The sequence below is a fragment of the Caretta caretta genome, chromosome 5 (genome assembly GCF_965140235.1).
Source record: "Caretta caretta isolate rCarCar2 chromosome 5, rCarCar1.hap1, whole genome shotgun sequence".
NCBI classification, from domain to species: Eukaryota; Metazoa; Chordata; order Testudines; family Cheloniidae; genus Caretta; species Caretta caretta.
Window position 1 is genome coordinate 110,110,827 of NC_134210.1, and position 26,316 is coordinate 110,137,142.

General features: G+C 38.5%; 1 protein-coding gene and 1 long non-coding RNA gene across 8 annotated transcripts in view; one reads left to right on the forward strand and one right to left on the reverse strand.

Annotated features, from left to right (window-relative positions):
- LOC142072213 (uncharacterized) overlaps positions 1 to 26,316 on the forward strand; it is a 46,322-nt gene that overhangs the window by 18,217 nt on the left and 1,789 nt on the right. The window contains exon 2 of the long non-coding RNA XR_012668624.1: positions 8,256 to 8,404. This is a non-coding gene — a long non-coding RNA (uncharacterized LOC142072213). The remainder of the gene's footprint in view (positions 1 to 8,255; positions 8,405 to 26,316) is intronic.
- Positions 8,925 to 26,316, reverse strand: part of ZDHHC21 (zDHHC palmitoyltransferase 21) — a 68,132-nt gene continuing 50,740 nt past the window's right edge. For all 7 annotated transcript variants that reach the window (XM_075128788.1, XM_048850322.2, XM_075128790.1 and 4 more), the window contains 2 exons: positions 23,468 to 23,511; positions 8,925 to 22,960 (listed from right to left, as the gene is read on the reverse strand). In XM_075128788.1, the coding sequence (XP_074984889.1) occupies positions 22,828 to 22,960; positions 23,468 to 23,511 (177 nt within the window). In that variant the 3' untranslated portion in view covers positions 8,925 to 22,827. The remainder of the gene's footprint in view (positions 22,961 to 23,467; positions 23,512 to 26,316) is intronic.

The window sequence follows — 26,316 nt, forward strand, 5'->3', positions numbered from 1 at the left end:
TCTACACAATATCACTGAAACACACATTAAACAGATTAAGAACTGGCTAAATGACAGATCTCACAAAGTTGTTGTCAGCGAGGAATGCTCATCAAAAGGGAACATTTTAGTGGGGTTCTGCAGGGATCAAAACTAGGCCCAATGTTATTCAATATTTTTATCAATTATCTTGAAGTACATATAAAATCACAGGTGATAAAATTTGCAGATGACACAAAGATTGGCATGGTGATAAATCATGATCAGAGCTGTCATAGAAAAAGTTCTGGATCACTTGGTGTGTTGGACCTATTTGAATAAAGTATGCTTTAATATACCATATATTTATATTTATGCAAGGCCATACTTTTAGGAACAAAGAATGGAGGTCAGACCCACAGAACAGGAGACTGTATCCTGGACAGAATTGACTAAAAAGGATTTAGGGGTCATAATGGACAAGCAACTCAAAACGAGCTCCCAGTATGATGCTGTAGCAAAAAGAGCAATGTGATTCTAAGCAGGAGAGTAGTAAATACAAGCACTGAGGTTATTTTACCTCTGTATATAGTATTGGTGAGACTGATAGTACAATACTGTGTCCAGTTCTGGTGTCCACATTTTAAAAAGGATGGTGAAAAAACTGGAGAAGGTACAGAAATGAGCCACAAAAATGATTTGAGGGCTGGAGAAAATGTCTTACAGAGAGACACTTAAAAAAACCTCAATCTGTTTAGTTAATCAAAAAGAAGATTAACAGGCAACTTCATTACAGTGTATAAGTACTTCATGTGGAGAAGTTACCAGGTACAAAAGGGCTCTTTAATCTAGCAGGAAAAAGAACCAATGGCTGCAAGTTAAAGTCAGACAAATTCAATTTAGACTAAGGTACATAATATTTTAATAGACAGTTTGATTAGCCATTGGAATAAGCTACCCAGGGAAGTGATGGATTCTCCATCTCTTGATGTCTAGAAATCAAGGCTGGATGCCTTTCTGGAAGATGTGCTTTAGTCAAGCATAAGTTATTGGGCTCAATGCAAGGGTAACTGGGTGAAATTCTATGACCTGTGTTATAAAGAAAGTCAGCCTAGATAATTTAATGGTCCTTTCTGGATATAAAATCTGACATTCTATCCATCTGTTGTGATGGAGTAAACAGGGATTATAGAAAATATTGCCTAGGCCCTAGGGTGAAAGGGTGGGCAAGACCTTAACGAACCTTGACTGGCTAAACTAACCCTTTGCTTGAGTAGCTTATGGAGACATGTTGCATTCCTTTGCCCCATCAACTTAGACAAAATAGCTTGATCTTCAGAGACCATCTGTAGGTAAAAACAAATGATGGTCAAGGGAGTGGAGAATTTTGCAATTACCACCCACCACTGATTGTCTGCATCACATATTGCTTCAGTTAGGGCCCGCCCAGGGAGCCATAGCCAGCGGGCACCGTGTTGCAAAGGCCAGGGGCTCAGACTTCCCCTCACTGCCTGCAGGGTGCAGCCTGGCATGGCAGGAGCCTCCGCTTCCCAGCTCCTGAGCAGAGGCCCTGTGCTGGCCACCCCACATGTGCTCCGAGTCCTGTCTCTGCACTCTGCAACTGGGAGCCCAGCTCTTCCCCACTTCCTCCCCTGAGACTGTCCAAGCCCTGCCAGTCCTCTTTCCGTGGGCGGCCTGAATGAAAGCTATGCTGCCCATTGGAAGGTGAGTGTGGCATCTCGGCCAGCCAATGGGAGCTGGAAGTTGCCAGCCTCTTCTAAGTTGGGAAGGGAAGGGGACTGGGAACTAAAACTGCAGGGCAAAGACACCAATAAGTCTTAGGGGGTCCTGACCCTGTGCCCTACCTCCTAGGGGACTCCCCATCTCTGTTCTCCCAGCTCCCAGCGTACCCTACCTTGCCCCAGCTCCGAAGGGACCCCCCTCTCTGTGCCTCCAGCTCCCAGGGAACCCCTCCCTGGGCCCCCAGGTCCTAGCCCCCACCACCAGCTCCCAGGGGACCCCTCCCTGTGCCCCCAGCCCTCCCCCCCCCACAGCTTCCAATGGCCCTCCCATGCCTCTAGGTCCCAGTCCTCCCAGCTCCCACTCTTTGTGCCCCCAGAGCCTAGGGGACCCTTCCCTGTGCCCCCTGCCCCCCTCCATACCCATACAGCTCACAGGAGGCCCCTCCCTCTGCCACAAAGGTCCCAGCCTCCCAGTTCTCAGGGTGTCGCTCATGTTTTCAAGGTCCCCCTCCTGCATGCCACACTGACCCCACAGTTCCCCAGCTCTCAGGGGCTTCCCCTTTTTCTTACTCATCCCAAAGGGAGGTGCTATTTCGGGAGCCAACCTTCCACCATCAGCACCCACCCCAGTGTGCTGGAGTATTTTAACCTCTCTCTCCCCCAATGACCCATCTTCCCTGGGACTGGGGAGGGGCACTTGAATATTGGGGATGCTCAGTATTGGGGTGGGGAGAGATCTGCCCTTCTAGAGCACCATGTCACGACACCCCCTCTGACACCCCCCCCCCCCCGTATCCCCACACCAATGTGATTCTACCTATACACCTCTGGTTCCCTCCCCTCTTTCTGGGGCTCTTAGGTCACAATGCTCCTCTGCCATCACACTCCTGTGGTTCCCTGCTGTCACTGTACCTCCCCTTGGGCTGCTGACCCTCTGGCACTCTAGCAGAGGAGCTGGATACCGTGCTGAGTGGAAAAGTTTGGGAGGTGCAGGAGAGGTACAACTCTGCCCCAGAGCCCGCTCACCCTGTCAGAGTGCGGAAGACTTCCTATTACATTGTCTTGGCTGTCCAGCTCAACGACCAGTTGAAGGGGGTCCCTGAAGCACGGGCTAGGGGAGTCAGTTACTGCTGTGGGATTTCCTAGGATGCCCATCACCATGGCATCCAGATGAGAGTCACTGCAGGGAAAGACTGGTCCTATGTGTGGGTGACATGCTCTGGGGGTGCTGTGGGTAAAAGGCAAGGAGGGTGGGGCTGAAGTTCAAGGTCATGGAAGGGAGTTTGGGGCAATGAGGGGTGAGAGGAGAGCGGAGAGGCAGCAGGGGCTGGGGTAATGGTGGTGGAGTGGGGAGCCTGGGAAGGCAGCTGGGGCCATGGGCGCCAAAATTCAAGTGTATCCAGGGTGCTATTTTCCCTAAGGCTGGCCCTGCTCTTCTCCCTCTTGACTACACTGTTCCCCTGAGAATGGCAAGCACACACAGTTCCCTGTGGCATTACCTAAAAGACTTCTCCATGCTTCAGCAAGCAGGAGGAATAAGGACATTGGTGTTAGAAAAGCAATGCATCCAGAATATTCTGTAGAAAGACTGCTTCTCACCAGCAAATGCATAAAGCAATCCAGTAAGCAAAAAGTTTCCTCAATTAATCTTTAAGAAATCAATGTTATAAGCTTGCATGCGAAGCAGCATGCTTCAGAACCTGCTTGAATGTGTTTTTTGTGCATACATAGGCAAAAATGAGACTGTATGATATTTGTTACCAAAAGCCAGCATCTCTTCTCCCACATTCTCTCATCCCCTCTCCACCTGCTCCTATTGGCTGGGGACACACTTGGTTAGTGCTTTCAAGTGATACGCTTAGTCCTCCAAATGTCATAGGTTACTACACATGAATGCAAAACCTTAGCCTCCCTGAGGTCCTCCTTTCCAACAGGTTGCCTTTCCTTCAGTGGAATGTGAATACCTATCAGTCAGGTCTGGCTCAGACTTAAGAGAAAATCTTTCTGCTCACAACGCTTATGAATTGTTCTTTATTTTCTCTTGCACAAAGACATCCCCCTTGCACTCTTTTTTACTCAGACTTTGGTTTTAGTGTTGCCAGTGGAGTGTGGTGTATAAGGCTCCCATTGTTTCTATGTTTTGAGGAGCACAATGTGCCTGCTTTAGATAAAAGCCCTGCCTTTTTCTTCATCAAAGCAACATTTATCTTCCCTCAGATCACTTTTTCTTTCTTTCCTTTGCAATCAATACAGCCATCAATCAGTAAATACTATATACTAAACAAATACATTTCTTGCATTTTTTAAAATCACTCCTATAATTTCTCAATGTATATTACACAATGTGGGGAAAATATACATACACCATTAATTAAAACGCAATAATTATTGAACCCAAAATTATTATATGTAGCAATTCATTGCCAGAGGTTTTCTAGCCTTCTTTTTAAATAGTAAGACACGATTAAGTAATGAATAAACTTTACTGTGCAATTAGTAAGACATCTGAAAAACCTAAAAGGAATTTAAAGGGGAGTATAAGATAAGACTGACATCAATGATGAGAGTTTGGAGAACAAGTTGCCAATGTTTGCACATTAAAATAATGTAGGTACTCATCCTATCTAAGGCCTCCATCGCCATTATGATTTCTCAAGAGGATAAAGATATGTGATTCCAGGATGCAGCTTCTTTCCCCCATCCCCGACAGAGTATACAGAATCTATACATCAGAACTATATTCCAGAGAGTATTTCTCAGTCCCCTCAGGAAGAGAGTTTGGGATTTTTAGGCCACTATATAGATGACAAATTATATTGCCCAAGGTTTTCAAAAGGTGCCTAAAGCTAGACTCCTAAGTCTATATTTTGGTACCAAAATAAGTGGTCTGATTTACCAAAATAATCAGTTGATTCCACAGTAAATTGCCAATAATTATAATTTACATGGCAGTATGAATTTCTGATATCATTAACCTTTCCTGTTCATATTTTAAAACAAAAGTTTTTTAAAAAGAAAACCTCAAAGCCTGTAAACTGTGCCTCCAAGTAATTTGTTGTCCTCCCTCCTCAAGTACCTTCATTTATTTGTTACGACGACTAGTTAGATCTTGTCATAAATTAGACTGGAAGCTCTTTGTGGCAGCTCCTAAACACGAGGTCCCAATCCTGACACATAAGAGACAAGTGGATATAACAATACGTTGAAGGAGGGAAAGAGGAAAGAAAAGGGTAACAAGGACACAACACATGTTCCCATAGGCTGGTTACGTGCATAATTTGATGGTTTCAAGTAATTTAAAATTGTTTTAAAAAAATAAAAATACAAGGGTAGTATTTTCAAAAACATTCACTGTTTTCCTAACAATTACTTCAATGGGAGCACAAGTAGGCCAACACTGAGCTCTTTGGAAAAATCTCTCCCTAAGTAAATAACATAGATATTAGCAATCCCCTCTGACAATCCAACTAGCTATAATCAGTTGGACAAGTTCCCATAAGCAAGAAAAATGTTAAATAATGCTAAAGAGCTGCTATTAGTGGCCTACTAACATATAAAGGAAGTAAAACACCAAAGCGAGAAAAATGGATAAAACTTCATGAAGGAGTTTTTCTTGATAACGGGCAGACCAGGGTGAAAAAGACCATGATTTATGACAAATCTCTAAAAGCCAGTTTTGTCATGGAAATCACATGCATGACAAGCATGCCTCGTTAAATGTAGCTGCCAGCCAAAGGAATGGAGAATAGTTGATCTTGCCATTCTTTTTCTACTCCAAGTCTCTTTAACCAGTGAAGAATTAAGCCTTCTTGCTTTCATGGGATGAGACTACAAAATGTTGTCATCCAGAATTAATGTGTGAGCCCTCTACCTGTAAACTCGCTTTGATACTGGTTTAAATATGGCAAACAAAATATAATATGTGTGAGAAAATCAATTAATGAGCCATAACTAAACATATGACCAAATCATATTGATATGAAAATGCTTTGAAAAAAGTTATCTACGTATCCTTTTGCTCTTTGGACCATTAGATGTGGCCCTGAGCCTTGGCTCCCCCAGGGCACAGATAAATGACAGAGTTTGCAGACATTATACGCTTAAGTAAAATGACACGTGTATCCCATAGTTTCTATGGTTTCCTATTAGAAGACACACAAAACCAACACAAATTAAAAAATTTAAAATATGAGGAGGAACAGGGAGAGGTAGTGTACAGATGTGGTCTAACACCACTCCCTCCAAAATGACAAACAGCTCTGTAAGAAAGCAACAGTAGAAAGCGGACACTGGCAAACATTTTGTGACCTACTCCATTGGAAACTTGAAGTCAAAAGAGTGGTCAAATATTAAGGAGTAAGCTTTCTTTAAAGTCTCCACTATTTCCCCTCTCTCCTACCCAAGAAACTTTGTATCATGATATTGATGCCAATGGAGCTATGACAATTTACACCAGCTCAGGGTCTGTCCACCTCCCCCCCACCCCACAATATGGAACAGTCATGACATTTTAATTATTCAGCTTCATTCACTCTAAACTTGTGAGAACACTATGACACAGATAGCCCTTTTTCCTATGTCACAGTAATGATTTGTCCCCATAATTTTGGTATTTATCACAATATTGTAATTGATGCCAGGTGTCAAAGATTGCCAGCTCACGGCGCACGCAAATCTCCTAAACTCAAGCCCCATCCTAATATCAATTAAAATCTCCACAGTAATCTGTAGAACTAAATTACGCTTACCAAAGGTTTTTATTTAGCCCTCATTACTGTAGAATCTGAGCACCTCATAATCTTACCCACATAACACCCTGTGAAGGAGAGAAGTACTATTTATCCCCATTTTTACAAATGGGGAACTGAAGCTCCGAGACTAAGGCCCAGATTCACAGAGTTACTTAGGCGCCTAATTCCCTTTGAAATTAGCTGAGTTAGGTGCCTAAACACATTTGTGAATCTAGGCCTAAGGGACTTGCCCAGAGTCATATGAGAATTCTGTGGCAGAGGAGGGAATTGATCCCAGGTCTCTCAAGTCCCAGGCTAGCACTTGAACACTACGGGACCATCCTTCTATTCAATACCTGTTGCTGTTATAAAGAAGGAATAATCATACTTTACATTTATATAGATCACAAACTATATACTTACACCACTTGGAAGCAAGGAAAAGACAATTGGAATTCAACACTGTGCAGGTGGGGATTTGGGCCAAGGACACACGCAAATGTTAGCCTCAGGTTATTAAAAATAGAATCTGTGCAGCATATCCTATCCATATCATCATCAACATCTTGTTGAATGCTATATTTGGGGATAAACTATAATACTGGGGCTTGAAATAATCATTATTTCTCAACAGCACCTGTTCATTTCAATTATGTACAGTTCTATATTTCTGAAACACAAGATTTTGGTTGACTGCATACAAAGTCTATTTCAGAATGTGTCTGATCTCAAACTAATGCTTTGGTAAAGGGAGTATTTTTGAGAAGGGAAGTCTAATGAGAAAAATATTGTGAAACTAGAGGACATACAAAGAATGTGCTGTGACTGATAGAAGTTCTGGTCTGTTTTTTTTTTTTTAAATGAGCTGAGCTGTATTTTATTCAAACTAACACATCCTTCATCCTTCCTCAAGCCTGTTTACTCAGCTGGATGTCCACAGAGTCCAATTTTCCCTCCAATTGCCCTTGTACACTAATATAATTGCTGCTTCGATGGGTAATTGGTCAGCCTACAGCAGGGTTTGCATGCATTTGTTCATCTGTACTACCTGGCAGCCCCTCAAACAATTTACAGCCTCCAAGTATTATTGAATACTTTGTTTCATTTCATTCATAAAAGGACTAGACATATCTAGAAATCTTTCAAAAAGCTTTAAGCATTCCAAATATTGCAGCATATATATTCTTCTTTTTTTTTTTAAATAGAAAAGTGGCAAAAGGTCTGTTTCCACATATCAGAAAGGAGAGAGACAAACATGATTCATTTGTTTCTAATTTATAAAATACTAAAATAAAGTAGTAGAGATCAACCAGATTTGAAATTATTACATGGGGAAAGAGCCCAGTAAAACTCCAGACAAGAAAAAACTGACATTACTAGCAATAAGTAGGAATTGTTTTCTCTGGAATATACAAACAATATAGAATATTAGAAGGTGGTTTTATGCTTTTGTGGAAGGATCATTATAAAAGTGATTTTATTAATTATTATTAATAAAACAATCAGGTTTTTGGTTTGAAATAGAACAAGCAAGTCTTGTGTCATGAAACATTATCAAGTAGTAAGCCATTACTCATGAAGTACCACAACTCAGCCATTTTAATAATTTCCTTGAATATCCGACAATCACCCTTTTTCTTTTACTCATGATTCTTGCTGTGGAACCATCCTAGGAGTTGGAATGAGCAATTTCCCCTCTCCCATCTCCACTATGGCTCTGTCTACTGTTAAATCTAGTTTGTTTCAGGATTCAATTTCTTCCCATCCACATTTTACTTAACAACTTTATTTTTTTTTCCCCTTTCCTCCCCATATCCTTGTGTAGCCATTACCATATCTCACCTCTCACCTGGATGGCAGAACTGTTGCCATTCCCATCAACTAGAAGGCACATTAATCAAGATGGTGTCCTTTTGTAAAACCAGGCTTCGTGAACGATGCTGGATTGTACAGGCCCACAGTTCCTTAGACGTGGTAAGTCTAATATTTATGGACTTTTTGCCTCACAATGCTTCCACAGCCAATATCTATTTTATAACAGAACAAAATATGCAACTTCTCTGTATCTGGAACTCTGTGACATCAATGAAAATTATGCACAGGGCATGGCTGCAAAATCAGGCCCATTTAAGCAGTACAAAAGAAAAAAAAACAATATTCTAAGAATGGTACTCCTAAGACCTTGCTACTGCAGGAAAGAGGGTTATGAGAGAGGGAACAAGGTTAGATGCACTGCAGAATAAATAAAAGCAAATTTAGCCATAATGGAGGCAATAAGAATAGATAATACTTTCTCTACTCCTGTTCATTTTTGGATCATACCAACATAGAAACATGTTTTACATGCAGAATTGTTAAAGCAAATAAATATGATGCAAATCTGAAACAGACTGAGAAAACATTAGCAAGGTATTTACAGCAAAATAAATAAATAAATAACGCAGCAATTTAAACTGTAAACTGATTTTTAAATGATGGCCAGAGGAGGAAAAACTGAGAATTTTTTATTTTTATTTAAAAATAAAATTTCTAAAAATACAGTACATAATACACATAAATACAAATAAAAATATCCACAATTTAACTTAAATCGTTCTGGAAAGAAAAATAGAAATATTACACAAATGAAACAATCATCAAAATGAATACAAATCATTATTTATGAAGTGGATACACATTTCACGTTTTGATTTTTATAAAAAGAATACCAGAGCAAGTGTCCCTGTTTTGGTACCGTTCTCCCATTCACCTCACACATCATACATTAATTATTTATGTATTTCTTTTGCTAAACTTCAGCACTAGTCATTCTCAACATGTCTAATGTAAACAGTATTAAAGTAATAGTAAACAGTCAAGGTAAAATAGAGAACAAAACAATAAAAACCACCACCATGCAGATTAAGTGACTTACAAAATTTGATATAGTTTGCTACAGAATATATTTTATTATGGCACTTGGGTTGAAAACCGTTAAGGAGACAGAGTATCTATATAATCTTCAGTCTTGCAGACCTGGGAAAATCAGTTTACGTAAATTCAGAAAAATATTGATTTTTCCCACAAATGTGCACATATCATGAAGTTTGCCTCAGACTTCCTGTATACCTTGTGAAGTGTATATTCTACTTTAGGTCCAAATTATACTTCAGAGGTATACAGGTGGAACTCTACTGAAGTTAATGGGAGCAACAGAGCAGATTTTGAACCTCAGGTTCTAGTTCAGCAAGGGACTACTCATGTGCTTCAAAGTAGGCTCTTATTGTCGGAATCAGGCTCTTATTGTCTGAAATGCTCAGCTACGTTGTGCTAGTTTTTAGTAGTGTTTTGGAAGATGATGCTTTTAAAAATATCCAGGATGTGATAAAGGCATAACAGAACAAAATGGCTGATTTGGGCTTTGAAGGCAGCTCTTGTAATTGTCCAGCAGCACTCTCCACAAATTTTTTTTTTTTAAATATAAACAGTAGCATCCCCTGATGCCAAAAAGGTTTTGAGATCTTACCATTTTGACCAGTCCAGATCATAATTAGCCTTAATCCAAGAGAAATGACTATTTTCCCCTTTATAAAGGCAGGGGACAACTGCCAGCATGTATTCTGCACTCTTAACTATCTTCAACCTGAACTACAGACACAAAAAGTAAACATAAGGTGCTTGATTTACAGTATATTGTCTACAATGACAATACTATTTTGATATAAACAACATACAGATGAGGCATCTATTGCATTTCATTTGGTTTTCATATATCTTTGAACAGTACTGAAGTGATCTATAATCGGTGTATTTTCAGACAGATTACTTTGATAATTTGATTAATTCAATCTGTGAAGACAGAAGTCGTTTCACTGTTGTATTTTTTCAGTTACAAAATGTTTTTATAATAATTTCAAAGCCTAATAGTGTATCTATATTCAACAGGGAAATTGATTACTTTTCGTGGTTTCACTTTGAACAAGTTTAACCATGCTTTGCTTTGATTGTCTGCCTGGTGTCGTTCTGAACATGCATTTGTTACCTCCTGCTAACTGAAGTAAATATTCCTTATTAGTTCATGAATTGTCTGATTTAACATTATGTATGACTTTCCATCATTTTTAGATGGATTTCTAAACAGATCAGATCTGTGTTTTATTGGCGAAGAGAGAGAAAATAGTGGCCAGTAACAGTATCATTGGCTAAAGCTACACAGATGGCAATTTCTTCCACATATCTGGAATTTTTTGTTAAGCTTTCAGAGATTTTGCAGAGAACAATATGAGCAGTCTGCATGCTTTACAAAATTATAGCCCTTTAGCAACCAGTTCCTCTTCTGCTTCTATCCCAATCCACTCTGAAAACTGTAACGCTTGCCTAGATGAGGTGGATACATTTCCTGCTTCATAGGAAAGATGGGAAGTATGCAAGAGACTACCCTGGCTCAACCAGGAGATATTCAATGATCTAAAAATCAAAAAAGAGAGTCCTACAAAAAGTGGAAACTAGGTCAAATTACAAAGTATGAATATAAACAAATAACACAAGTATGTAGGGACAAAATTAGAAAGGCCAAGCACAAAAGGAGATCAAACTAGTTAGAGACGTAAAGGGTAACAAGAAAACATTTTACAAATACATTAGAAGCAAGAGGAAGACTCAAAATGTGGAAATGGCAGAGGTGCTTAATGACTTCTTTGTTCCGGTTTTCACAAAGAAGGTTGGTGGTGATTGGACGTCTAGTGAATGCAAGTGAAAATGAGGTAGGATCAGAGGCTGAAATAGGGAAAGAACAAGTTAAAAATTACTTAGACAAGTTAAGATGTCTTCAGGTCTAACCAGGATCTGATGAAATGCATCCTAGAATACTTAAGGAGCTAACTGAGGAGATATCTCAGCCATTAGCGATTATCTTTGAAAAGTCATGAAGACGGGAAAGATTCCAGAGGATTGGAAAAGGGCAAATATAGTGCCCATCTATAAAAAGGGAAATAAGAACAACCTGGGGAATTACAGACCAGCCAGCTTAACTTCTGAACCTGGAAAGATAATGGAGCAAACAATTAAGCAGTTAGTTTTTAAACATTGAGAAAATAATAAGGTGATAAGTAATAGTCAGCATGGATTTGTCAAGAACAAATCATGTCAAAGAAACCAGATAGCTTTCTTTGACAGGGTAACAAGCCTTGTGGATAGGGGGGAAGCAGTAGACATGGTATATCTTGACTTTAGTAAAGCTTTTGATATTGTCTCACATGTCCTTCCCAAAAACAAACTAGGGAAATGCAACCTCAATGGAGCTACTATAAAGGTGGGTGTATAACTAGTTGGAAAACTGTTCCCAGAGAGTAGTTATCAGTGGTTCACAGTCATGCTGGAAGGGCATAATGAGTGGGGTCCCCTCGGGATCAGTTTTGGGTCCGGTTGTGTTCAATATCTTCATCAATGATTTAGATAATGGCATAGAGAGTACACTTATAAAGTTTGCGGATGATACCAAGCAGGGAGGGGTTGCAAGTGGTTTGGAGGATAGGATTATAATTCAAAATGATCTGGACAAACTGGAGAAATGGTCTGAAGTAAATATGATAAAACTGAATAAGGAAAAATGCAAAGTATTCCACTTAGAAAGGAACAATCAGTTGCACAAATACAAAATGGGAAATGACTGCCTAGGAAGGAGTACTGTGGAAAGAGATCTGGTCATCATAGTGGACCACAAGCTAAATGAGTCAACAGTGTAATACTGTTGCAAAAAAAAAAAAAAAAAGGCAAACATCATTCCGGGATGTATTAGAAGGAGAGTTGTAAGCAAGATATGAGAAGTAGTTCTTCCACTCTATTCCACACTGATTAGGCCTCAACTTGAGTATTGTGTCCAGCTCTGGGGACAACATTTCAGGAAAGATATGGATAAACTGTAGAAAGTCCAGAGAAGAGTAAGAAAAATGATTAAAGGTCTAAAAATATGATCTATGAGGGATGATTGAAAAAATTGGGTTTATTTAGTCTGGAAAAGAGAAGACAGAGGGGATATGATAACAGTTTTCAAGTACATAAAATGTTACAAGGAGGAGGGAGAAAAATTGTTTTTCTTAAATGCTGATAGGACAAGAAGCAATGGGCTTAAATTGCAGCAAGGGAGGTTTAGGTTGGACATTGGGAAAAACTTCCTAACTGTCAGGGTGGTTAAGCACTGGAATAAATTGCCTAGGGAGGTTGTACAATCTCCATCATTAGATATTTTTAAGAGCAGGTTAGACAAACACCTGTCAGGGATGGTCTAGATAACATTTAGTCCTACAATGAGTGCCAATACTCATTTGCAATACTAGAAAACATAGGATGCCGCCAACCCTGTTAAGTCTTATACGTTCATTCCACAACAACATGAGAGCAACCGTCCAGTTTGATGGGTCCACTTCGGGCAGCTCTTAGATGAAAAGTGGAGTAAAGCAAGGATGTGTTCTTGCCCCTACACTCTTTGGAATCTTCTTCTCAGTACTCTTGAACTTTGTTTAAGGACATGAAAGATGGAGAGTATCTCCACACAAGATCAGATGGGAAACTCTTCAACCTGTCCCAACTTAAGTCAAAGACCAAAGACAAAAAGTGCTAATCAGGGAACTTCTATTTGCAGATGCTGTTGCCCTCATCGCCCACAATGAAGATCTGCTACAATAACTCATGGACCACCTTTCAAGTGCCCGTCAGGCATTTGCTTTTACCATCAGCATCAAGAAAATGGTTGTATTAGGAAAAGGGGCTCCACAAGACCTTTCAATTACATTAAATGCAAACCAGCTAGAAGTAGTCCAAAAGTTCAGCTATTTAGGTTCTACAGTGACCACCAACCTCTCACTGGATGAAGAGCTAAATGTTCACATTGGAAACGGTGCCACCACCTTTAGCAGACTAATTAAAAGAGCATGGAACAACTCAAAGCTTATCATCAAGACCAAAATGCTAATGTACCAAGTTGCGTCCTCAGCACTCTCAGGTATGGTGGGGAAACATGGATAACTTATGCTCATCTGGAGACAAGATTAAATGGTTTCCACCTATGTTGTTTACCCCACATACTCAACACTAAATGGCAGGAAAAAGTCACCAATGCAGAGGTTCTTCGAAGGGCAAACTTACCATGTGTGACAGCCCTGCTCAAGCAAAGATGACTGCGCTGGCTGGGCCACCTGAATAGGTTGGAAGACTGACACATACTCAAGGACATGCTATACGGGGAGCTATCAGAGGGAACAAGAACAACAGGATGTCCCAAGCTTTGCTATAAAGGCACATGCAAGCAAGATAGGAAGGAATTTGGAATTGATCCTGACCAATGGGAAATCTTGGCAAGTGATCGTAACAAGTGGCACCATCATCTCCATCAGGGTATCAAAGCCCTTGACAGAAGCTGCCTCCTACAGCTTGAAGAGAAAAAGACCCCATAGGAAGCAAGCAAGATACATACACTTGCAATAACTGCCAAAGATCATGCAAATCTCGGATTGGACTATTCAGTCACATGGGACATTGCAAACCATCTACATCATAGGCTTCAATTCCCACTGCCTCTCGCAGACAAAAGGATTCCAACAAACATGAGTGCAGGGGACTGGACTAGAGGACCTCTTGAGATCCCTTCCAGTCCTATAATTTTTTAAATGATAGAATAAAGTGTGTCAGTGTAACATGGATGAAATAAATCTTTTACATTGTGCATAAGGAAGAATTTAAGTGACTGAGATCAGTGCCACGTAATTTGCTCTCAAAATCCCAGTTTGTTGAATTACCCTGTGAATTAACTGAATTGTGTTAGAATAATTCAATTAAATGGCAAAAACATACTTTACTATCTGGCATAATTACAAAACCATCCATAATGAACATTTGAAATCAACTATGCCAATAAAGTCTGGATACAGAATTTTGATAAACAGAAACTGGTCGGACTGAGATTAAATCTAAATTTACAAAGCATATGTATGTGAGAACATAAGTCTCCCAAGTGGAACAAACCATAAAAGTTTCTTCTTTGGTGCAACAGTCAGGATCTCCCGTTACTGAATGCTACTATAGTAGTACCAGGACACTGCGTACAGTACATTTTGTCAGGAAATACTGACTTCAGGCACACACAGTTTAAAAATAACTTGAATATTATGTGTGTGTGTCAAAAACAATGCTGAAGATGAACAGTTAGTTCCTGCTGTGTCTTACTACATCATGAAAAAGCCCTATCCTGAAGAACAACCCCTCACTCTCACATACCTTGGGAAACAGGCCAGTCCTCACTTACAGACAACCCCTCAACCTGAAGCAAATACTCACCAGCAACCACACAACAAAAACACTAACCCAGGAACCCATCCTTGCAACAAAGCCCGGTGCCAACTCTGCCCACATATCTATTCAGGGGACACCACCACAAGGCCTAATCACATCAGCCACACTATCAGAGGCTCGTACACCTGCACATCTACCAATGTGATATATGCCATCCTCTGCCAGCAATGCCCCTCTGCCATGTACACTGGCCGAACTAGACAGTCTCTATGCAAAAGAATAAACGGACACAAATCAGACATCAAGAATTATAACATTCAAAAACCAGTTGGAGAAACTTCAACCTTCCTGGTCACTCAATTTCAGACCTAAAAGTTGCAATTCTCCAACAAAAAAAAACTTCAAAAACAGACTCCAACAAGAAACTGCAAAATTGGAATTAATTTGCAAACTAGACACCATTAAATTAGGCTTGAATAAAGACTGGGAGTGGATGGGTCATTACACAAAGTAAAAACTATTTCCCCATGCTAATTTTTCCCCCACTGTTACTCACACCTTCTTGTCAACTGTTCGAAATGGGCCATCCTGATTATCACTACAAAAGATTTTTTTTCCCTGCTGATAATAGCCCACCTTAACTGATTGGTCTTGTTACAGTTGGTATGACATTACCTATTTTTTCATGTTCTCTGTGTGTGTATATATATATATATATATATATATATATATATATATCTTCCTACTGTATTTTCCACTGCATGTATCCGATGAAGTGGGTTTTAGCCCACGAAAGCTTATGCCCAAATAAATTTGTTCATCTCTAAGGTGCCACAAGTACTCCTCGTTATTTCAACACTAGCTCAGAATCCACAAAAGAGTATGACAGCTTTTCTGCATGTTTGCTTACACAGAACCAACTGGGGATTACATACCTGAGGATTTTAAGTAATTAACCCCCTTGCTCCCAATCCTAGAAGACACATAAATATGTATTTACAGTTGCACCACAATAGAATAAAAGAAATGTAACTGGAGAGATTGAGATCTAAAAATAAAAATATATCCTACATCTTCTCAGGCTGTCAAAGCACAGTGACTTTTCCTTTTGCCAAAGAGAGCCTAGCATGCCTGTAGCTACAGCTAGTCAGTGGTGGTGTTCACATGACTGGGGGACTGTAACCAAGGTGCTCTCAGCCACAGGGTGCTCGGGAGCAGAAGGACTGAGCTGGGCCTATCTATACCAGCAAAATTCTTATGTTGTAGAATAATGTTATAACACAGTATGACTTGTCTGCATAGATGGGACCAAACTACATCATAATCAGGTGAGCCCTCAAAGTTCAGATCCCCTGTTGTCAGATAATGAGTTAGTCCCTCACAAGGAAACTTCAAACCTAGTGACTTAAGCACTCTCTGCAAAGGTTTTCATTTTCATACCACACTCATCCTTACCATGCATACTTAGTATGCTGCAGTATGCTGTTTAAATGTAAAAGTGACCAGAAAGGTTACTAGATGCAGAGCAGGACTGCAAGGCAATGGTGTCTTCATTTTCAGAGAAGTCAAACACCTGTATCTTCCATAGGCTTCAACTGGAAATGTGGGTACTTAGCACTTCCGAAAACTCAAGTGTTGTATGGCAGTTGTATTTGGACACAGATGCCTCCTTCCCAAATAAAAAGTTTACATATGTCATTAATACTGACAGACAATTCAGTTAGGCAAATTTACTCAGCAATACAAAGCTGCCCAAAATCAGGCATGAACTAATACACCAGGATCTGGACCCTACAGTTTCAGGAGGCCTCCAAATGGTCTTTTGAGGAGCACTAGACACCATGGGGCTGCCTATACTTTGTTGCTGTCAGCTTGGCACACGTGGAATCCGAAGGCAGCAGTGGGACAGGAGGATTGGGGTAATGTGGTGAAGCAAGTTTTTGTGCTCTTCTCATCATGGATTCTGACTACTAACCTGATGCACATGGGAATAGTGACCTGAGGCCTAGAATGCAGCAGTGTGCATAAGAGAAGCAGTGAAGAAGCTAAAGAGGGTGGCACAATAGCTTCCTGTTCTGATCGACAGTGATTTGGAAAAGAAAAATCCAGACCAGAGATGGTTGGCTGAGCTGAAGAGACAACCCCTGAGATGTTTGTAGGTCTGACCCATGAAGACACCTTTCACTGAGAGCCTGTGGATAGATGGAGTGTTTGGTCAAATTGCTTTTTAGTAGCAAACTCTTGGCTACAGAATGTAGTATAAGGTATGATGGCCTGGTGATCGAAAAAGACTGATACTAACTGGTTTGAAGGACAAATGCAGAACAATAATTTTGGTTCTCAGAAAATTAAATCAACATTTCTGTTCTCTCAGTGGCAGAAGTATGGGTGAAACAGGAACTTGTTATAAGCCTTGGTAAAGCAATTAATTAGTTGATTATTCCATTATACATAACAAGGCAAGAGGTGGGATACGCACTACTTCACACTACTCTTGTATCTTTCAGTATTGGATATCACTGAGGTACACTTAGGTGTTTATTTCACAATAGTTTAAATTGTAACTATTTTAATGCAGATTAAGTAATATTATTTATCCTCAGTGGGATATGAGACATAGCTCTTATGCCATATATATGTGGAAGAAGTGACTTATTTCGCAGGAGGTCAATACTTCACCATATTTGGAACAGATCAGTTAGTCTTTTTAGTAGGGGGATGTTATATCCAGTTGGAAAACTGGGCTCAGGACTAATTATAAGCACTGTTTGTTAGCTCTGTCTTGTAATACAGTTGGTTAGTTAAAGAAAGCTACAGTGGTCTCTTATTATTTGTGGTTGGCAGTAAAATCAAGTTTGGGGAAAGGAAGGGTATAGAAATCATAGACATGTTAAATGATATGATGTATCTTCTACATGACAGAAAAGTCTGCTATTGTTGTATTGATGCCAGAAAGGCTGGCAGATTATATACAACTTATAAAATAAGCATAAGTTTTGCTGTGAACTAGTGAAGCCATTTACGTAACTAATGTTTCACTGACTTATTACAGCAAATTCTCCGTAGCAATGATGCTCAGATACCATCTTCATGATCAAGGCTCCTTACATAGATAACTAGAGGTTTGCTACAATACAAACTGCAACAACTATTTGCTCATTACTGAAGAAAAATATCTTTTGCATATTTACTGAATAAAACTGGGCAGCACAGGATGTGCTTTTTAAAGAGTTCTGTGTCAAATATTATAAGGTGATGAATGGAAAAGAGGGATACAACGTACATATAAATTGTATAGTTCCTGCTGTTTGCATCTTGTTCAGTTTAGAAAAGCTGAAACAAACAACTCTTTTGGAGCCATCCTAACTTCCTTTTTGTTGGATATAAATCTTTCTCCCCCATTCATCCTCTTATAAGATCCAAGATGCACAGGAGTTTTCCTACTGCAAAGTCTGTCCAACCATCCACGTTCTTACATCGGCACCCGTCGTTTTACATCCTTTGTAGCGATTCTTAGTCATGTCTATCAGTTGCCTGTTTCTTCAGTGAAATGCAAACCTGATTAGTAATAAGTCATACCCAAGAGTGAAAAGAGAATATTTCTTAACTTCACTGCCAGCCAGAACTGTTTTTAGTAACATTTACAGAGAAATTATTGTGATGTGGCTCACTCATTTAAATGCCCAGCACCAAAGGTATACTGTTGGCCAACATTTAACTAGGAATCTTTCTTCCATTTAGTTTCAAAATGCCCATGCTGGTAGCTCAGATGTCTTAAGTGCAACTTGAAACCACTAGCTCACGGCAAAAGATGTTAATGTTCCAAATGCCTTACTGTCCAGACTCCAACCAACCCTTCTGATGTCATACTTCTACTACATCACAACATCCCGTTGCTAAAAAGGAAACAAAATATTTCCAGAGCACTCTCAGAGCTTGGATTTCCATTTATATGCTGCAGTAAATATAGCTATTATTGTCTCATAGCTAATATATCTACAACAGTCAATTACATGTGTACTTATTAATAGGCAATCCCTTAGTACTGTTCGTATTCACAAGGTTTATGACTTTATAGCTTGTCTATATGAGGAGTTATTCTGGAGTTGCTATTCCTAAATAACCTCCTGTGTAGACACTCATTATAGATTAATAATTCACACAGGGAATGAAACAAATAACTACTCTGCATAAAATTAATAAAACCCTACTTTAATCTGAATTAACTTCCCTGTGTAGACAAGCCTTACAAAAGAGTAATAGAGCAGATTAATATTAAAACCTGACCAAAGTCGCAATACAACAAAAAGGGAACAAATGCAAGAAAATAAATAGCAGCTAGTATACAGTACCGTTCTACTCTCTCCAGGCTACTTTGAAATGTGGTTCTGTCCCTCTTCCAATTTTGATATCATCCACAAATTTAATCAGAATTGAATTGACACCAAAGAAACAGGCAGCTGATAGAAGTGAATAAAACTAGCTACATGGGCTATAATACGAATAGGGTTTTTTTTGTGTGTTTGTGTTGGTTTTTTTTAAGATTAGGTGGTCAAATATATCATCTGAACCACCAGAGCCCCAAATACGGGGCTACAGCTACAGAGAGAAGTGTTACTAACATTACTGCTAGAAGATCCTTTACATCTGTGAGAGAAGCAGCTCTGGAGATCACAATTTCAGAACAACTGCTTTAATAAGTGAATAATATGAGAATGCTCTTGCCCTAAATTTTCAAAGAAGACAATTGATTTTGGGTGCCTAACTTCAGACACATTGAAGAGGCTTGATTTTCAAAAGATGGAAACTCAACACTTTCTGAAAATCAACCCCTTTAAAGATGTCTCAAATTGGGCCCCACAAAATTTGAAGATTTTATAGAAATAAACAGCAGAAACGCAAAATGGGGTAAAAAATGAAGCAGATCACTCATTATTGTCCTAATATTATCATTCTGTATAACTGAACATTATAGTTGCTGTGGGCAAGGTGTGGGAATGGGATTCAGAGGCTGAAAAGGGAAAGGGCTACAAGGAAGTCCATCACTGTGAAAAAGTTTGAGAACCTCTGCACTTTGGCATTACCATTCTCACATAACAGTCAACAGACAAAACTTAAGAGTGTATCACATAACATGAGAATGAGTATCTGGTATTTCAGCAACAGTAACTCTGATGCTTTATTTTTGAACTTTAATGTACAACACATTGCTCAAAAGGAATGTCAGGATTGGGTTATGCAACCTATATTTTGCTTCACTTGACAAAGAGAGTATAGTTATAGAAACCACAGACCTATTCTGAGGATTTCTAAAAGGTCTGACATATTTCATTTTTATCTGAGCCGAGGCAAGACAACAGTGCTTTTGTATTTGGGATATATGCTAGAGCCACAAGAATATAGATTTCTACAAACCACGTACTTTGGGTGTATTTTTTCCATTCTCCTCAACAGTTATGTCTCCAAATCACCATTGTCTGAGTATGAGGCCTCAGCAATCTATGAACCATAACTGCAGGGACATCATCTCTTCTCTAATACAAGAGCTAATGTCATTGCATGACTTGGCCAAAAGAGGGCACTTGGGGAACAAGAGATGAAAGGCTCTCCCTAAGACTTGACTATATGTCAGCTTCACCACTAGCCCAACCGGCCAGAGTCCTAAATCAGTACATACTAGGCAAACACACCTGCTAATCAACCAAATTGGATAGCTTGTAAACTGCAGATATGCATATGTGTATACATATGTACAGTTTACAGTATATACATTCAGACTTTGTTTCTGTTTAACTCAAGATCCGTGTCATTTTAGGATAAGGTCACAACCTAGTTATTTCCTCTTATTTGGAATATATTTACAGAATATTAGATTTAGACTAATTGCTATTTTTTGTCTCTAAAGATTTCATGCTCTCATCATTTCATGTATAGGTACAGTTTACCAAATTTAAACACACTGTTTACAATTCATGGTCCAATACTGCAACAATTTATGTATTGCAAATGTGCTTTACCCAAAGTTAAGTAACTGAAAGGAAGATGTAAGAAACCCAGAAGGAATAAATATACATCCCACAATGAGTGAATCAAGGACATTTAAACTTGTTGATCTTCTCTTTAATCAAAGGCTTCAGTGCTTTAAATCAGTGTTTCTCAAGCTTTTTGATACCAGGGACCAGCTTGCTGCCTTCCTAAACTGTATCAGGCAGATCTCAGGGACTGGTGCCATTTTACAGACCGGTAGTTGAGAAACACTGATTTAAATGATACAATCTGCAAACTATGCTAATTCATTATCAAGAAAAGTAAAAAAAAAAAAAAAAAATCCTAACCCTGTATTTATATACGTGTGTTTTGTAAAACACGTTTAAGCAGAATGAAAACAACTTAATTTCCATCCAGAGTATCACAGAGGATACAGTAGGTGACTTCCTTTTTCTTAAAGGAGATGCAGCAGTTACTTTATACAGTGCCCATTTGTAAATTTCAAAGGCCACCTCAACATTTTCATCACCTCTTGGACATTTTGAACTTTGATTTAAACATCAGCCATAAGATTGTTCTACAGAGAAACTAACAGTGAAAGAGAGAGTGAAAGGAACTTTCACTCAGAATGCTAGAAATCCCAGATATCCTGGATGAATAATTTTCAGCTTATGTCTTGTTTGCTTTGACTATTCACTATTTGTTATTCATGTTGTATGGTAGTCACCTAAGATGCATCCTGCTGTTTCTGCTCTTAGACTGGATGATAAACCTTTTCGGCAGAATAGTGAGCAACACAAACTATGAATTTTATCTTTGTGAAAATTCATGAAACCTTCAAGATTCACAAATACCTGACAATTGCTGAGACATACATGAATAATAAACACAACACAACACTCTAAATCATAGCAAAACAAAGGCAATACTTCTATGTGTGCATCAGTTTACTATTTGACCAGCTCTAATCTTAAGGTTAACATTTCTTGTTAACCACTTCTAATAAGAAGCGACCCTCCTATCCCAGAAAAAGAGCAAAATGGTCTCCTGTCCACACAATACACAGAAGAGGAAGTTAGTGCAGTTCAACCACCCTGTTTACATAGAAATTAGTGCTTATCTATAACATCAATATTTACATATAAATAAAATACTTAAAAAGTACTTTCCATACACATTGTCCATTTCCATAAACACCTGAAAAGTAATCCTAATTCTAGTTCTAGTAGTGACTAACCAAAACAAAATGTAAAGTATAACTTTAGTGACCACATACTACTTTGTATATTCATACATGATACTTTATATTGACTGATTAAACCTGCATTTTTTAAATGTATGTACTCTAATATTCGTACCATATCGATTATATGTGCAATTATTGCAAGTTACAAGGAAATCCTTGTGGAGAAAACGGAAAAACATGCTTTATATCTGCATAGTTTGCCCAAGAGTGTTTGAGCTCATAGCTTTTACTGACACAGGGACAATGATAACCTATTGTATTAAGACTACATTTTTACAAAACTGAGACTATAAGATGCAAGATCTCCCTTTATATCTTAAAAAAACTTCTGGAAAAAGTTTAGGAAAAAGGCTGCTTCTGTTAAAATACCACCTTTTTCCAGTGCTGTACTGCATGATTAATATCATGCATCATAAATAAAAGAAGGCATTAGAAAATTTTAAACACAATTAGCAGACAAAGACCTGTACATAATCTAGATAAATCTACTAATAAAAAACACTAAAAAATTAAATGCAGAATGACACACTTTGTTTGAAATCTATTAATCTATGTAAACTTCAGTGTTTCCTTAAAAAAAATAAAAATCAAAATATCCAGTATCGAAACAAAATTGGGTAACGTATCTCAATCATTTATGTTTTTGTTATTAACCTCAAACACACAAGAAATCCCTCTGGAAAACTAATTTGAAAGTAAATATGCCTTAAACTTAGAACTAGTACTAATCCCACAACAGAATCAAGATCACTATTAAAATAAAGCCTGGGGCACATTATGATGTCTAAGATTAGTGGGTGGATTTTAATTGACTTGAAGACTGTCATAGTTCTATTATCATAAAACCGGTAACGCACTTCCAGCATGGAGGACCCATCTGTGCCCACTATCCATCTGTTTAGACATGATTGGCAAAGTGGTAGGGAATTCGCAGTGGTTGCCGCTGCCTGAAAGGAATAAACCACAGGATCTTCCAGCGAGTGCCAAAAACTTCTGAGAAGGTCTGCTGCCATGGCTTTCGGGGCTTCGATCTACAGAAGACAGCATTATTAGTGAAAGACAGCACTCCCATGGTGCACTTCAGTCAGCTAGAACAATACAGATTGGCTGGGGATCCATTACTGGACTCTGATGAATTGTGTCCCAGCATCACAAATACAGCTTTTCTTTCATTATGACATGCGGCTGAGATTTAACTTTGGATAGGAGAAACTGAATCTGTGTCGTCAATCAACTACAGGCAACTTCTGAAGGGGAGGAAATTCTCAGGAGCAATTAAATACATGTCAGCAACACAGTAGCAAGTGCCTTTTGATCTGTGCTTTCGAGACAACATATAGTTTTGCTTGCTTTAGGTAGGCAGGGAAGAATAATAATCTGTAGCTATTTTATATAAAAACAAGTATAAAAATAGTGAACCACTGCTACAGAAAAGAAGCAAAAACATGATAGCATGAAAAAACTATTACCAGTGCCTTCAGTTTTCTTTCATACACATACAGTTTTTAAGCTCTATTAGGTCTTTATGTTGTACTTACATTTCTTCACAACAGTTTGACATTTTTTCTATACTAGTTGTATCCTGTTATGGGAAAGAAAACATTATTAGAAAATATTTCCTCACATACCTAACTTGCAAAAATGTTATCATTAAAGTATGTAAATAAAGAAAGAATGAACTGATCCTTAATGTAGATTCTTTTGGAGAAAATCTAGTAGGATTACATAGAGCTATACCCCATACAAATATCAAACCATTGTAAAATTTCATGTAGAGCAGCTGTATTCAGCCTGATAAATTATCATGCAGAAAAACTATTTTCTGTGTAGACTTTTAGAATGGGACACACTATGGAATGCTAACAACCAGATTAGAACCTTACTATAGCTAAATTAATCAAAACGTTATTTATCCAGAGGACATTTTAAAATAATACGCACAAAGAACCATACTTTTCTGAAAAGCACATTTTTGTCATGCTTTATACAGTCACCTGTATAACGAATGTTGTCACACAAAAGATTATCACAGGGACAAAATAAATTTCCACCACTATTTAAAATGTCACCATCAGCAGAAGTACTTGAAAAAGCAGATTAAGTAGTTTTAAAATATTTACTTTCACAAATAGTGCAATGTGAATAGTGCCACTAAGAGTACATTAACACAGTTTCAGTGATCTCTAAGTAACTGCTGTAGATAAAGGTGATTTTGCTAAAATTAAAGATAATAAAATTAAAGAACAACTTAACTGTTTCTAAAGTTAAGATAAACCCCTTCTATAATTTATAATAAAATTCATAATTAACTTCCAAAACCAATATGGTTTGCTTCATTTGACAAAGTGCTTTAATTGATAAGCAATTTGTTTTAGCTCACAGCATTTCCAAATACATCTTTAAATGCTTCCAATGGTTGTACTTTTATGTGTTCATATTCCCAAGGTGTGTGTCATAAATGAAAACCATTATTTTACAAGTCAGTGGTACTTCAGTTTTAAACTCAAGCAACATTATAGTACTTTTGAAGGGATAAACATGGATTATTATGTCCCAGAATAATTTAGACCATTTGATCCAAAATGTAATAACTCAAAAAAAAATTTTTTTTCAAGGCAGTTTGATAGGTCTCTCTGTTAATGATTAATTTAGGCAGGTACATAATGTGTCTGTCAGATTATATACTACTTTTTGGATGAAACAAAGGGCCTGTCCCTTCTACCTGGGTAGCCAGTGAAGATCCCATTTTCTTGAATAGTGGTTTTGTCCATCTCTGTCTTTAGCCAAAATTCCATCTTCTATTATTGTGAACTCTACAGATGCCTGAATTTTAGTTTGACAAGCAGTTTGAAAGCTTTCAAATGAGAGGCACCAAATACACATTGCTACCACATGATGCTTCAGTAAGTTCACATCAATGTTTCCATTTTAAATTAAAGCTCCCTCTATAGTTGCAAAGATGTTTCAGTTCTGGAAATCAACCTCTTGATAGTACCAAAAACAAAGCCACTTTTAAAACTAGTGACTAATTAGACAATTTCAGAATGAATGGTGCTGCTGTGGGATAGGCTGTTAGCTCAAACCTCTCCCTCCCTTTCTCCTCACATAATTCCTATTTATTAAAGCTTTGAGGCATCATACTAGCACTTTTGTTTCCAAAAATAACATTCCAAATGTCAGGTTTCAGAGTAGCAGCCGTGTTAGTCTTAGTATAATCTAGTTTTGTAGCATGTTTTTTTACATTGTTGACCCATTAACATTTTTTGTACTCATCTGAAAATCATAACATTTATAACTTTGGACACTGACTGCTGAAAGCAAAATTCTGATTGAGTGGTTGTACTTTTTGACTGAGTCTACAGTTTGGCAGGGCCTTTTCACTGACATTACAGCATCAATACCTATGGAATGATCATCTAAACTTTCTCTCTCATAACCCACTACAGCCTTTACATAAGTGAAACGGTTAAATAGGAAGAGGGCAAAAGTTTATAGACCTCTTTCCACTCATTTAAAAATACTAAAGATTTTAGCTGGAAAGGCAGTGAAAGCAGGTGGCCATCTCTCTCCCCAGAATGAAAAATTCTGAAGTCCACCTGCTAATGTTTTCAGTTTACATCAACTGAATTGGAAGCACAGAATGCCTTGTTTGTGGGATACCTTTTCAGAATTTAAAGCAGCTCAGCCACTTCTGAAGAGCTGTGAGCTAGGCTGAAAGGAATGGGAGGAAAGGAGAGTTCTCCTTTGAAGTTCAGCTGCTTGAGAAGCACTGGCGGCTGAACTTAAGAAACCAAGTCCCCTCTGCTGCTTCCCTCCCCCAGCATGGCTTCCAAGCAGCTGGGCCAATTTGAAAATTACTTTCACATGAAAGTGAAACTTCACAGCAACCTAAGAAACTTAGCAGCCAGGCTTGGGGAGGAAGGACACAATGGGCATTTTTTCAGTGTGCTTCTTAGACAGCTGAAACATAAATATCCTTCTTCCTCCTCACAGCTGAGACAGGTCCAATTCGAACCAATGATTCAAGGGTGAAAGGATGCAAATCCTGTTAATAATATCCTGGAACATCAGAAAGAAATACCATATTTCAGGAAGGAATGCTATTTTCCAAAGTACAAATTCAGTCCTGCTGGAAGGAAAGCTAAAGCTGCCACAATAAAAAACCTTTAAAGACCGACCTGAACACTGGAATGAACCAAAACAATGTCTTTTTGCCCATAATTTTCTGTAATCTCTTTGAAATTAATTCTGATGTGTGATGGAATAAACTGGTTCTTGCTCACATCCCAGTTTTCTATTCTGCTTCACGCTTCAATCACGTCAAAAAATGTTTTGGACACAATCTTTTGCTGTGGAAATCAGTGGGTTAGCACAAATTTCACTACTA